The 14,598-nt window shown below is 42.7% G+C and overlaps 1 protein-coding gene across 4 annotated transcripts in view; it reads right to left on the bottom strand.

The window, feature by feature from the left end:
- Positions 1–14,598, bottom strand: part of LOC138102902 (sorting nexin-2-like) — a 173,330-nt gene that overhangs the window by 22,858 nt on the left and 135,874 nt on the right. For 3 of the 4 annotated variants that reach the window (XM_069000689.1, XM_069000692.1, XM_069000691.1), the window contains 3 exons: positions 1,802–1,877; positions 425–538; positions 98–191 (listed from right to left, as the gene is read on the bottom strand). In XM_069000689.1, coding sequence (XP_068856790.1) covers positions 98–191; positions 425–538; positions 1,802–1,877 — 284 coding nt within the window. The remainder of the gene's footprint in view (positions 1–97; positions 192–424; positions 539–1,801; positions 1,878–14,598) is intronic. The other variant, XM_069000690.1, reaches the window with a different exon arrangement.

Here is a 14,598-nt window from a genome sequence, read left to right as displayed (position 1 = left end):
CTAGTTAAGAGTTTTGACATACTAAGTTCCTGTTTCATTAACATTTTCTAAAGCTCTAAGTACTTAAGGTCATGCAGTCACATAGAAGTCAAGCTACCTTTTTTGTGGCAGACTAATGCTTCAACACTGGCATGAAGTTTCCTAAGTTGCTGATCCAGATTCTCAAATTGCTCCTGTTTTTCTTCAAACCACTGACAAAAGAGGGAAAAGTCTAGCATTATAATTTATATTACCAACAGCATTCCTTGTTTTAAAGAAGCAAATGATTCATTTATTGCTAGGATGGTCAACTGATACAGCTAAGAATCCAAGACAATAAAGCAGATTACTATCTTACTTTCTATGTCTACAGCTTTAAAATGCAATTGTTGAACTTCATGAATTCATTTCATTCATTATTCGAGTAAAAAAAATGAGCTCTTACTGCATCTGATTCATTCATCTTAATTGTCATTTTGTTGACAGCATCAGCAGCCTTGTTTACCATCCTCAATATTCCTGCTCCACTCAGAGCCTGGGTGTTAACCGCTCTAGGCAGCTGGAAATGAATGACAAATAAGGGCAAACAGACTGGTTTAAAGGCCGAAGGTTTAACTGGGTACAAGGGGGAGGAAAGGATAAACTATTTTCTTTACTCCTATGTGTTACAATCTAGTGGAATCCAATTTCTCAGTTTTACTATTTTTACATTCTCAGAGGAAAACTTAACAATACAGACTATTTACTTTACTTCTACACCTTTACATTTAAATGGAACAAACAACCTACTTGTCAGAAGTTATGAACTAGCCAAAGGCCATAACTAGTCAACTATATACTACAAAGAACAAACTGCCACTACAGAAACAGAAAAGCTTAGATTTATAATTACATACAGAAATTCTGTAATCCATTTCATTACAATGCACGATTCACATTGTGTACAGTTCATAAAAAGTTGATGTCTTTTTGCTTTTAAATATAGGTCAGGTTTCAAAACCTACCTCATGAGTATTGAGAGAACTGTGCATTTTGAGGTACTTAGAAGTCCTCATGAATAAGTTAACAAACTTGAAATTGATATTATTCTTTGTTAACATTAGACTAAATATATCAGGCCATTTACCCTTCATATCTGATACTTTGTGTCAGCAGCATTGACACTTTTAAGTTATCTATCAATGATGCTTCTGTCAGTAATGAGGCCTCTATGACTTATTAGCATAGCTAAGATATTGACATTGGCCGAAAGATAATCCACTATTACAACAAATCAACTATGTATGCTTATAGATGTGTTTTTGGAGAAATAACAGACAACCACAATATATTTCCTTTTGTAAAAGGTGCCAGATTGATATAGCACTGGTGACTGAAGTCCTCAAAACATCTAGCATGGCCAGCAGCACTGCATGCCTGTTCACGTTATGCCAATAAACCTCAAGCTTGACTCCTAGAGGCAAGAACTGTTTCCAAGCCAGTTTAATTCATTATTTTAATTAAATCTCAGTAGCACTGACTATGGATTTTTATATTGTGTATGATGAGCTTCACACAGAACCAGAAAAACCAACTCACTTGGCAGAAGTCATTGAACAGCAGATAGCTTTTGGTCAATACTAGCCTAAGATTTATCAGAGGCAGAGGCAGTAGGCTTTGTACACAATTACCTAAGTAGCCTTTTGTCACTCTGTCCCATGAAGGGTACAATCCAATTTGATTTCATACAAATTTAGGAGATTAGGTTTCAATACAAAGAGTGCATTGCTTTGTAAATTACCACATCTGGAAACAAATAAAGAACTTAAAAGACGGTAAATACCTCAGAACTTTCCAAGAATAGCCTTAAATCTGGATCTTGCAACAAGGTAGGATGCTTTACTGTTCTTTGTAGATACCTATGATTTAAAAAAGTTCAAATATTAGATAACAAAATGGATTTCATGTGCCTGACAGCATTGGAAAGTATCCTTTAGCTAAAGAATGGGTACAATGCAGGCAGCATGTAACCTTTTTTCATTATCTAATGGGGTTTGAACAGTTGTAGTCATCTCTAGAGACAAGTTGTTGGCAGTGGTTTCTAACCTAGTTTGTTTATATGAAACTTAAGGTATTTTAATCTGCCATAAATCTATATTGCACAGTATTAAAATAATATACTTGATATTTTAAACACCTCAGTGAAGGCTTTCTGTTCTAACAACAACCAATTTAAATGAACTATTTATTCATGGGCTAGACAGCCTTCTTCCTATATTAGTTCTACAGGACTCATCCACCCAGAAGTTAAATTAGTGCAAGTCTTTCTTTTTGAATTTTTTTCCATTTCTGCTTGGATCTAAAAACCACTGATTGTACAAATGTGAGTTGAAGATGGAAATTTCTACAGTTCTCATTCACTAAAAACTGCTGCAAGTTTGTCATAACTGATTTTAATATTATGTATTAACAGAAAGTGTCTGACGTTTAAAAGAATGCTTTACAGAAAAGTAATACCTCAAAATACCATGGGAGCATGGGAAAGTATTCAATATTGCCAATTAAGATGAACTAACAGAATGTGCCACTGCGGCAGCTGTGCGGAGCCCTTCTGCTCCGCCAGCAAACCGTAAGTCTGTCGGGGCTGTGGGAGAAGAACCAGAAGATGGCCCCTCGTCCCCCGACCCGTTTGACCCTGGAGGGGAACCGGACGGTATCATAGAAGAGCTCGCGCCGCCCCACGCCATGCGGCATCAGCCGGAGCCAGGTCGTGGCTAGTGGCTGGAGCCGGGGCGGCATTTCCTGGTAGCGTGTTCCCTCTCCATTTGCCCTCTGCAAGAGTGTAGCAGCGGCGGCAGATGTGGCAGGAGGAGAGTGAGCGGGGCCAAGGGGGAGCGGCACCAGCGACCTCGAGGCGCCAGCGACCACATGGCGGCGAGCGCATGGCAGCACAAAAGAGCACAAGGCAGCACACAGAGAGGTTTGTCTCCACCGGACCCTGGGAAGAGGAAGTGCCACACGGCAGATCCCTACGGAGAGGAGCCTGTCGAGAGCTGACGGACGAGTAAACAGCGAGTGATCATCCCATAGAAAGAAGTGTGTTGCTGATGTGGCAACACGGGATAGGTCACGTAGTGAGGATTACCATATAAGGAAATACTCTACCTTAGAAAAGTGTATAAAACCAGCTCATTTCTTTGAATAAACCATTCAGATTCCTGTTATGAATGTATTGTGATGTTGGCTTGTCATAGGTTAGCAAGCATAGTCCTGGAAGGGATGTCCTTGCTAAGGGGTGCTTACAGTTTCCTCTGGGACCTGATAGAACCTATCAGCTGGCCAGTTTGAATATGGACAATTCTTTAAGCCACTTAAAGTTGTGACCGCCTCTATGATACACACTTAAGAATAGACAAACTTCTCCCCCCCAAGCTCTCTCTAGTTTCCGGTGCTGGGACAGGTGGCTGCGGGCCCCGAGCGGGAACCAGCGGGCCCAGCCGGGCCCTGCTCGGGCCCGGCCGGTCCAGGCCACAGCTCCAGGATGACTTCCCCCCAGCAGGGCTGTGGGCAGCCAGAGCGGCTCGGAAACACCTCCCCCCCACCCCCCCCCCCCCCCCCCCACTGCGGCCAAGATTTCAGCAAACACGGTACCTCTGTCCGGCAGAGGTCAGGTGACCAAGACCGATAAGGCACACAGCTGCAAGGCCGAGGTGAGATTAACCCTTTTATTGCTGTGAAGAGCTGAAAACCTGAGGGAAGAGAGAGAGGAGATGCTTAAAGCTGAAATTCTGTTGTGAAGCTATGATATGTCAGAGTATCCCGTTGTAATTTCATGAAGATATGGGGGGTGGAGTGTTCAACTCATAAGCAAAAGCACCTGCGCTGAGATAGGCAGATGCTGACGCAGCTGTAATTTCATGAGAAGTTTGAACAGGGAGAGATGGAAGCGATGAGGACTTTGGCTCCAAATGGGAAAGGAGAAAACCTCAGTTCCTAGAGATGCTCCCAGAGATAGTCCTAACGATGAAGATGATGAAGACCCTTTGCTCCCAGGGAAGGAGAAGGGCCTCTGTTTTTTGTTTCTGAACGGCTCAACCTTAAAATTGTACCCCAAAAAACTTCAAGAGTGGACCCTCAAAAGCAGTTGCGGGAAAAGCTGCAAGTTGGGGGAAGGGACTCACATCGCGAGCAGAGAGACTCCTCTTCCTAAATGGGCTGAACAATATTTGGAAGTGGACGGCTGTCTAGTTGTGATACTGTTTTCATAGCATGAGCAAGAAGAGACTTCTCTTTCTAAATGGACTGAACAAGGTTATTATGGAAGTGGTAAACAGACTGAACATCTCAAGGGTTGTCTTTTTACATTGTCAGTGGGAGAAGGGAGGAAGGTGGGGGGAGGAGGAGAGTTCTGAAGGTGGTATAATTATTCTTTTCCTTCTTTTAGGTCTGTTAATAAACTTCTTTATATTCTTTCAAGTTTGGTGCCTGCTTTGGGTTTCTCCTAATTCTTATCTCACAGAAGATAAACAGTAATGAGTATTTTAGACCAAACCACTACAGATAGGCAGAGAAAGTCTTCACATTCCTGGAGTATCTTATCAGAGAAGAAGAAAACCAGAAACCAGAGAGAAGAATTTATGGAGGGAACAGAGGCATAATGGAGCCAAGGAGGAAGATATGGCTGATGGGATGATACACAGAAACTCCAAAGAATTTTTGAATCATGCATGATTGTGATGGATATGCAATAAGAGATGTACTTTTAAAGACGATCTTTTGGATGTAGAGGTGTGCTTTTGGCTCTCTGCCAAAGTACCCGGCCATAATACCCTTTTTGCTATTGTCTCCTAATTGTCCCTTTTATTAAACTTTTTTTTTAAATTCTACAAAAAGTGGACCTCGTTTTTCACATTCCCTGCCGGTCTGAGTCTGTGATTCAATTGCCGACAACAGAACATCATTAACAGTATTTGTATTTTTTGCAGAGCTTTAGTTTTGCTCAAGCCTCAGCTGTAAATTACCAAAACTGCCCCATTAGAGGCACAAATTGCTTGGAAACTGTGCTAGAAAGTTATATAGACTGGGGCTTAACTGAAAGTTTGAGTACATCGATATTGTAAACACAATGTATTGTCTCCATCCTCCATTAGATATGGCCACCAGATCCTTGCTTTTCTTCCTAAAGAAGCTAAGATTTGCAGTGAAACTATTTCATACATTAGATTGCTCAACTTTTCCTTGCCTGTTCTGATAGTCAATAACAAGTACTAGTTGACCTGGCAAAGAGCTTTTCCTTTTGAACTTTTCTACTAGAAAATAGCACTTACTGCAAGGGTGATAACTAACATTTTCACTGAAGACAACACCAGGCATGCTTGAAGACACCTGTCAGTCTTGTAGTACTTAAGTTCACTATTCTAAGGCATAAACTTCAATGAATTAAAAAAAAAAAGGCAAATTGCTTTTCTGCCCACTTTCCCCATGATACTAAAAGGGTTAATTCAATTTCTACTGTTTCTGTGAAACTTTAAGCACAGAAACAAGGCATGCAAAAGTGGCTTTCAGCAAGGACAATATTGTAATCAGTGGTGACCACTTTACACATTGGAAGATCAAGAGGAGTGGCATAAGGATGGAACATTACAGTATAATAGCATATTGCAATTAATGTTGTTTTGTAGAAGGGAGAATAAGTGGGATGAAGTTCCTTATGTTGACTAGTTTTTCACCCTAAGAAATCATCCAGAGTGGCAAGAGGAATGTGGGAGGACCCTTCAAGATCCATTAATTTTAACATTTGAAAAGGAAAAGAAAGGGAAAGGGTTGATGTTGTTCTGTGTGCAGCATAGGACAGAAGTTTTTAAAGTGCGGGCGAGAGGAGGAGGAGAATTTAGAGCTGATGGTTACTCTGTGGCAAAGAATTGGGGAGGGGAATGATGAATCACTGGGAAAGATGTTTAAACCTATGGGTAGGTTGTGGGAAAGTGGACTGGAATGGAGAGAATGTTTTAGGGGATCAGAGGATTTTAGTCTGATTGCAGGATACACTAGAAGGCAGAAAGGAAATGTTGGGGGAGATGCCAGGGAAGTCCTTATGGCTCCCCCACAGAAGCGGTCAGGAATCATGGTCCAGTAACCCCATTTTTAATAGTGGATTTAATGTCATGGAGACAGGTGGCAGGAGTTTATAGGGAAGATCCAAATAGAGTTGCTAAAGTATTTGAAACCAAAATTAGAACTCAGGACCCCCTCACTTGGAAACAATTGGTTGAATATTTTAATAGTTGGTTGTTGGAAAAGGTTCGTGGACTGCGGCGGGGGAAGAAATTGCAGACCAGCCAATATGGTTGATAAAAGCATGCTCTTTTTATTAGCAATCCAGAGGCACTTATATAGTATATCAGCTTGTTAACTCTTAAGTGGCTTAAACCTATCAAGCGCATTTCTGCTTCTACCTAATTAGACTACATTGGCAAGCTTCTACTAGTTATGTTATGATTAAAAGAATTCAGAGTTCACCCTCCCTTCTCCTGGCCAGTACATCTTATCTGCACAGCTGCACCTCTTCAAAACTCCCTTTTTGTTTCTCAGGCCTGTTTCTCGTACAGGGATTTTCTCATGGAGACAGTTTCTCACACTAACCTTTGCTTGCAGGCCTTTTGCTTGTACAGTTCTTTTATTGATCCCATAATTCTATCAATGACCCATGCCCCTGATCCTCTAATCATTTTGCAACAGTTGGTGGCTGAAGAATACTTTGGTAATTTGTAAAGAAAGGGGACATTGGAAAAGGGAGTGCCCCCAAGCCAGGGGAAATCAGACAGGAAACCTAGACCTGGTTCTTCAAACCATCAAGCTCAAGACCTTAAGTGAAAATGAAGGATTCCCCTGAAGGGGACCAGGGGAATCATCGTCAGCTGAGCCCCTGGTTACATTATTGCTGGGGTATGAAAAGGTGCAGTTTTTAAATTGATACAGAAGCAAATTATTCAGCACTGAATACATACAGAGGAAAACTTAGCTTGGAAATTGTAAGTCTTATGGGTAAGTCTTATGGGTATTCCTTGCCCAAACTTCTCATGATATTACAGCTGCCTATTGCTTACGAGTTGAACACTCCACCCCCCATATCTTCATGAAATTACAATGGGATACTCTGACATATCATAGCTTCACAACAGAATTTCAGCTTTAAGCACCTCCTCTTTCTCTTTCCTCAGGTTTTCAGCTCTTCACAGCAATAAAAGGGTTAATCTCACCTCAGCCTTGCAGCTTTGCAGCTGGAATGTTGAATTTTTCTTATCGAAGTGGAGAGGGGGGAGACCCAAGCCGCTCCGGCCGCCCACGGCAAGGCAGTGGGGGCGGGGGGGGGGGGGGGGTTCCATGACTGGAACAGGCCCATGGCTTCAGGATGGCCGTGGCCCGGCCCAGCCTGGCCCAAGCAGGGCCTGGCCAGGCCTGCTGGCCCCCACACAGGCTCCGCAGCCACCTGTCCCAGCACCGAAAACGAGAGAGAGCTTGGGGGGGAGTTTGTCTATTCTTAAGTGTGTATCACAGAGGCAGTCACAACTTTAAGTGGCTTAAATAATTGTCCATATTCAAACTGGCCAGCTGATAGGTTCTATCAGGTCCCAGAGGAAACTGTAAGCACCCCTTAGCAAGGACACCCCTTCCAGGACTATGCTTGCAAACCTATGACAGGAGGAAAGAGACCAGGCCTTTTTTACAACCATTACTATTTGAATTAAGAAAACAGTGGAGGGCACACCAAATTATATATGCCTGAATGCCCAATCCCCTTGCTGGGGAAAGATTTATTGGGAAAATTGGATGCTCAAATAACTTTCTGGGATGGGGAAATACAAATTCAAATACCAGAACCCAAAACTGTCAGGGCAAAGATATTTATGTTACAGGAATCAAATGAGTTGGAAAAAATCTCAAAGGAGGTAGAGAATGCTGTAACCCCACTGGTGTGGGCAACTGAGATGCCTGGATGATCAAAGGTGGCCAAACCAGTGAGGATTACTCTCAAACCTGAAGCCAGACTGGTAAAGCAAAAACAATATCCTATTTAGGAGGCAAGGAAAAAGTTGGAGAAGTTTATAGAAAAATTTTTAGAGTATAGGTTATTGAAAGAGTGTGAATCAGAATATAACACACTGATATTACCAGTTAAAAAGCAAAATAGGGAATATAGATTAGTACAAGATTTAAGGGCCATTAATAAAAAGTACCTGATATTCATCTAATAGTAGCTAATCCGTACACACTCTTGACAACACTGAAAAGGGCATAAAAATGGTTCATGGTGCTCTATTTTAAGGATGTCTTTTTCTGCAATACCTCTTGACTCAGATGTTAATGATTTTGGGGAAATGATTATTATATGTATGTTTATTCTGGGCAAATCAATGAATATGTATGTAAAATACATTATATAAACAGAAACTTTCCTGTACTCAGCATGCGTGAATTTAGGAGGAGCTATCCCCTCGTTCATCCAGCTGAGTAAAGAATGCCTGCTTTTAAATGCTACATTGGTGTTAGGGAGTTTTTTTATTTTACTGAATTTTTGGTAACACTCTCATGACTGCCATCCTGAACATTGCTACATTAACTGTCACCCTTCAGGCAGCTGTTCACCCCTCAATGGAAGTACCAGATGTAAAAGATGCATTCTTTATGGTGCTGCTACAGGAGGAACATAAGGAAAGATTTGCTTTTACCTCTGTCTTGGTTTGAAAGACAGATGTCTGCCAAGGAAGGTGGGAACCTCCCTTGAAATGGAGAGTATGACCCCTTTCCCTCCAAATTATTATAACTATGAAATTAAGGGGCTTTCAGGCAAAGATATGGGAAAAGGAATAACAGTTCTTTACTAGTCTGTATATGGATAACAAGGCAAACAAGCAACAACAATGGCAGCAACAACAAACAAAACCAGAAACCCAGTAACTGCCTTCTCTCGGCTGTCAAGCCCTTTCCCCTTTGGTGTAGTTACGGTCACAGCTGGCAGGGTAGGTGCCATGATTCCCCCCATGACTGCAGGGGGTGCTGTGGTGCAAGCTCAGCTGCCTTCTCCATTAGGTTAATGCTTTCTTTACAACCTTACAGGGGCAGTTGGTCCCGGTGCCCCTCTGGATAGCGAAAGGAGCTGTAGCAGGAACCTCAGAGCAGCGGCTGGAATGGCAGAGGCAGGCATACCCAGGGTAGCAAACGACATGTAGCAGAAACTCTGCAGCTGTAGCAGGAGCCGGGGGGTGTCCCAGCAGGCATGGGATGCTCAGTTACAGTGTAGCAAAAAACCTGGAGCAATGGCAGAAAAAATGGCGGGGCTGGGCAGCAGCATCCGGGCTCCCGAAGGCAGCCAGGAGACACTCCCTTGGAGGGGGCTCAGGGTCTCAAGTTTTCCCGTGAGGCGCCTGAGTAGATGGTGAGGGTCCTTTCCAGTGAGGTAGGGTGTTAATAAGGTCCCAGTGCAACAGCGGCTCTTACGAGCAGAGCCTCACTCACGGTAGGAGAAGGCAGTAGGAGACGGGACTCCACAGCGGTGGCGAATTCTTCCCACAGAAACCACAGCCTGTCTCTCCTTCGATCCCGAGAGCAAGACAGAATGGAGCCGAGCCCAGCTCCTCACCCCCCAGCCAAAATCTCGAGGTATCTCTGCCCTTCCAAAAGAAAGCCCCTAAGCTACAAGAGTCAGCTGCACCCTTCCCCTCACCTTAGCCACTTCTTTTGTCTCTGTTAAGTACCAGTAGTTATTATCTCTGAGGCAACAGATGGGGAAAAAATTGCCTGAGAGAAAAAAAAAAAAAGAACAATCTTAACCTCCAACAACCTATGATAGGATTCAATTTACTTTTAACAGACTTCCTCATGGCTATAAACATTCACCCACTATAACTCATGCAGCTCTTGCTGAATTGTTGGACAAGCTGCTGCTACCATTTGGCAAGCACTGTACAAAACAAAAACATCATATTAGCTCTGGCTGGATATACCCTAGGCACTCACTAGAAAGGGTATCCAGTCCAGTCTCCCTGATGAGACTTGTGTTATTTTTATTTCCCTTTCCAGGAACAGAACTGGTGACAATATCAAAACACCTTCCCTGAAGATGGTCAAACACTGGAAGAATACTTATCTTTGCCACAAGACTAACCATCTCCAATATGAATCAGATCCAGTTTATACATTGACAAGTCCAACGCATGGGGTGGAAGCTCACAATTCTTTTATTTGTACTAATCAATATGGTAACTGCAGTACTTTCTAAATCATACGTTTAAGATTGTTGGGAATACAGGAATATTGGGGAATACAACAAAAAAATTAACAAAGCCGATCATTAGTCAACAATACAGTAAGTGGCTAAAATCTGAAAAGGTGGAACTGTCACTTTTTTGTCCCACAATGCAGAACCATCTTTATTAGACTACACAAACAGAAACACCCTCTTAACTATAAAAATAGTGAATCAGATAGAAAAAAGAGAACAATCTGTCCACAATGCATCCTACTATCTCTGAGACCCCTGATAAGACTGTTGAAACCTTATCCCCCCAGGTTTCTGAAGTTGGACTCTATGCTATTAAATATACAGAGTAGCAACAAGTGCTGTTTAATCCATCATTGTTCCTCGAGTAAGTGGAACTATCAATGCAGGTTAATATCTCTGCAATTAAACCCACCTGCTCACCATTCCTAAATACATCTCATACAGGGTGGTCAGCATGGTTGCATGAGCAAACCATCACCTCTACAAAACAAGCAAGGAGAGATGTGATTGGCATCCTGGGAACAGGATTAGGAGTATTAAACAGCATAGATGCTGAAGTTTTGGTAAACAAATTAAGCTTGGAAACAAGTGATTAATATAAATTGGAACATCTGTTAAGATCTTCTTTGCTGGCACTAGGAACTAGTCAATGGCTCTTAGCTGATATATTGCCTAAATGGGAAAGAATGAATGAGAAGGATCACCAACTAGTTGTAGACACACTTGGCATCACCCAGAAGAATGTTTCTCTAGCTCTTACCAGTATGCAAGCTCACTTATGGGTGCAATCAACTATAGCAGCAATTATAAAGGAAGGCAATGAGGGCACATTACCCACTGAGATTCAAAAGTTACTTTGGGAAAATGCAACTCAATTTGAAAAGGATTTACAGTCTTAGTGGTATCTAATCAACTTCACTTATGACCCTACCAAAAGTAAAGCCATAGCTTTTGTTATTATAAATACGCAATGCTTTGGTATATACTTATAGTGGTTTGGTCCAAAATACTCATTACTGTTTATTTTCTGTGAGATAAGAATTAGGAGAAATGCAAAGCAGGCACCAAACTTGAAAGAATATAAAGAAGTTTATTAACAGACCTAAAGAGGAAAAAAAATCATACCACACCTTCAGAACTCTCCTCCTCCCCCCACCTTCCTCCCTTCTCCCACTGACAATGTAAAAAGACAACCCTTGAGATGTTCAGTCTGTTTATCACTTCCATAACAACCTTGTTCAGTCCATTTAGAAAGAGGAGTCTCTCTGCTCGCATGCAAGTCCCTTCCCCCAACTTGCAGCTTTTCCCGCAACTGCTTTCGAGGGTCCACTCTTGAAGTTTTTTGGGGTACAATTTTAAGGTTGAGCCGTTCAGAAACAAAAGTTCTCTTCACCCATCTCTGGGAGCATTTCATCTCTAAGAAATCTTTGGGAGCATCTCTAGGAACTGAGGTTTTCTCCTTTCCCATTTGGAGCCAAAGTCCTCATCGCTTCCATCTCTCCCTGTTCAAACTTCTCATGAAATTCCAGCTGCATCCGCATCTGCCTATCTCAGCACAGGTGCTTTTGCTTACAAGTTGAACTGAACACTCCACCCCCCATATCTTCATGAAATTACAATGGGTACTCTGACATATCATAGCTTCACAACAGAATTTCAGCTTTAAGCATCTCCTCTTTCTCTTCCCTCATGTTTTCAGCTCTTCACAGCACTAAGAGGGTAAATCTCACCTAGGCCTTGCAACTGGAATGTGGCCTATCACAGTGGAGGGAGGGGGGAGCCGAGCCGCTCCAGCTGCCCACAGCAGTGCTGGGGGGGGGGGGGGTTCTGCGGGTGGAACAGGGCCATCGGCTCCAGGATGGCCGTGGCCCGGCCCGGCCTGGCCTGAGCAGGGCCTGGGCCAGGCCCATGGCCCCCGCACGGGGCCCCGCAGCCACCTGTCCCAGCACCGAAAACTAGAGAGCTTGGGGGGGAGTTTGTCTATTCTTAAGTGTGTATCACAGAGGCGGTCACAACTATAAGTGGCTTAAAGAATTGTCCATATTCAAACTGGCCAGCTGATAGGTTCTATCAGGTCCCAGAGGAAGCTGTAAGCACCCCTTAGCAAGGACATCCCTTCCGGGACTATGCTTTGCTAAACTCTGACAATACTATATACCCAATCCTTGCACTAGGAGTAAATCACCATGGAACTATATCTGTTTGGACAGAGAGTATGGGACCAACAAAATGGGAACAAATGTCACACTGATGATGTTGACGTGTTTTACAGAAACAACAAGGATTTATTTGTGAAAGCAACACCATTAAGGCCCAAGACATTTGTCTTGACACTGAACAAAATGTTTGTTATTTTGAAATACATCCTGATGAAGTCCTTAAACTGTACTGGTATATGTTGGAAATAGATGTGTTTGTACGAGAGAATGTGCTGGTTTTGACTGGGATACAGTTAATTTTCTTTACACTATCTTGTATGGGGCTATATTTTGGATTTGTGCTGGAAACAGTGTTGATAATAGATGTTTTCCTTATTGTTGAGCAGGGCTTACACAGATCCAAGGCCTTTTCTGCTTCTCACGCCACCCCCACTGTTGCCAGAATGATTTTTGCTTTTATATTTTCTATATTCTTTACACACATATTTGTAGCTCTGTAGCCTATTATTGTATTCATAGCTGCCTGCCTGCCAACCCTGAGTCCAAGTACTTTTCCCTACCTTTTCACTACCCTGATAGGCAAAAGGACAAAACCCATTCCAGAGCTCCAAGCCCCGGGGGGTACAAAGCTCCTATCCTGTTACAGTGCAGATACTGCAACATGCGTATCAAATCAACGAGGCCTGTGGAAAAGAAATATATATGGACTGATTCTTGATAGATGTTTCAGAGATGTTTATTTCTCCAGCCGCATGGCCAGGTTCTGCCGAGCAACTGTCGCAATCACGGGACCCGAGGGTCCCTGCCCGCTCAGGGGAACACAAAACAGCCAATGGGAAATGAGGCTGATCAGGGGCGAGGGAAACCCCATGTCTCCCCCCCAGGGCCCCTCTCCCAGGACCACATGGCGGGGGGGGGGAGACCCCAACACTATCCTATCTTGGTTCTTCCTGGGAACCAAGAATGAAAACAGCTCTTCAAGATACATTTTTATAAACAATGTTTAGTCCCTATATAAAGGGGGGGTGGGATTCAGAGAGGGTTGAACTGGGGGGAATTGCCTTACCACTTGTGCTCCTAATTGGTGATTTTTGTCAATTATGCTAATTTGCTAAACTTATAAAACTGTATTCACCCCATCCGGGGGTGGGTATTTTGGGTATTTTCCATATCTGCCCCTTGGAGGCCTCCGATAAAGACCAGCCTTTATATTACATCCTATAATAATATTATCTCAAAAGTGTGTTGTTTTATTTCTAGGTTCTTTAAGGCATCACCACCAGTGAGTAGGCTGGGGGTGCACAGGAAGTTGGGAGGGGACACAACCAAGACAGCTGATCCTGGTGGACCAAAGGAAAATTCCATATGATATGATGTCATGCTCATCATATAAACCTGGGGAAAGAAGAAGGAAGGGGGCACATTCAGAGTTACAGTGCTTGTCTTCCCAAGTCACCATTAGGTGTGATGGAGTCCTGCTTTCTTGAAGCTGGCTGAACACCTGCCTGCCCATGGGAAGCAGTGAATTAATTCCTTGTTTTGCTTTGATGTGTGTGTGGCTTTTGCTTTACCTATTAAACTATCTTTATCTCAACCCATGAATTTTCTCCCTTTTACTCTTCTGATTCTCTCCCCTATCCCACCAGGGAAGAGTGAGTTAGTGGCTGTGTGGTGCTTAGTTGCCAGCTAGGGTTAAAGCAGGATAGAACCCTTTGTTATTTTCTATTTATAGACAACACCACTGTAGATATGCAAATATCTGTATTTTCAATTTTAGTGAAATTATGGGATGCCATTAAGCATTCAGCTCTTGTCACAACCTAGCAACTATTACAATCTAACTATACATTGTATCAAGATTTATTACCTACCCCTATTGGAATCAATCTCACATTGGTAAGAAATCCGTGGCAGCAGGAAGACCTGTGTCAATTGCTAAAATGAGTTCAAAAAAAAGGACAAAGAACCCTAATTACTGTCCATCATGGCACAGATGAGATACACCATGTCCTAGAAAGAGTGAAGATAGTGGAGAACGTCACTGGTGGGAAACTCTACTTGGATGGTCACCAACAGCAACTGGAGCTTTGAATTTGATGTTAGACCCCATTGTAGTCTTGTTAATCTTTGTATTTTTGTGGTTATTGTTAACCCTTTGTTTATATATCAAATTGCAGAGCTTATCTCAATGTATAATAG

Source organism: Aphelocoma coerulescens, assembly GCF_041296385.1.
Source record: "Aphelocoma coerulescens isolate FSJ_1873_10779 chromosome W unlocalized genomic scaffold, UR_Acoe_1.0 ChrW_unloc_scaf_4, whole genome shotgun sequence".
Taxonomy (NCBI): domain Eukaryota; kingdom Metazoa; phylum Chordata; class Aves; order Passeriformes; family Corvidae; genus Aphelocoma; species Aphelocoma coerulescens.
The sequence above is the reverse complement of the archived record's forward strand: the minus strand, read 5'-3'. Positions and strand labels throughout refer to the sequence as shown.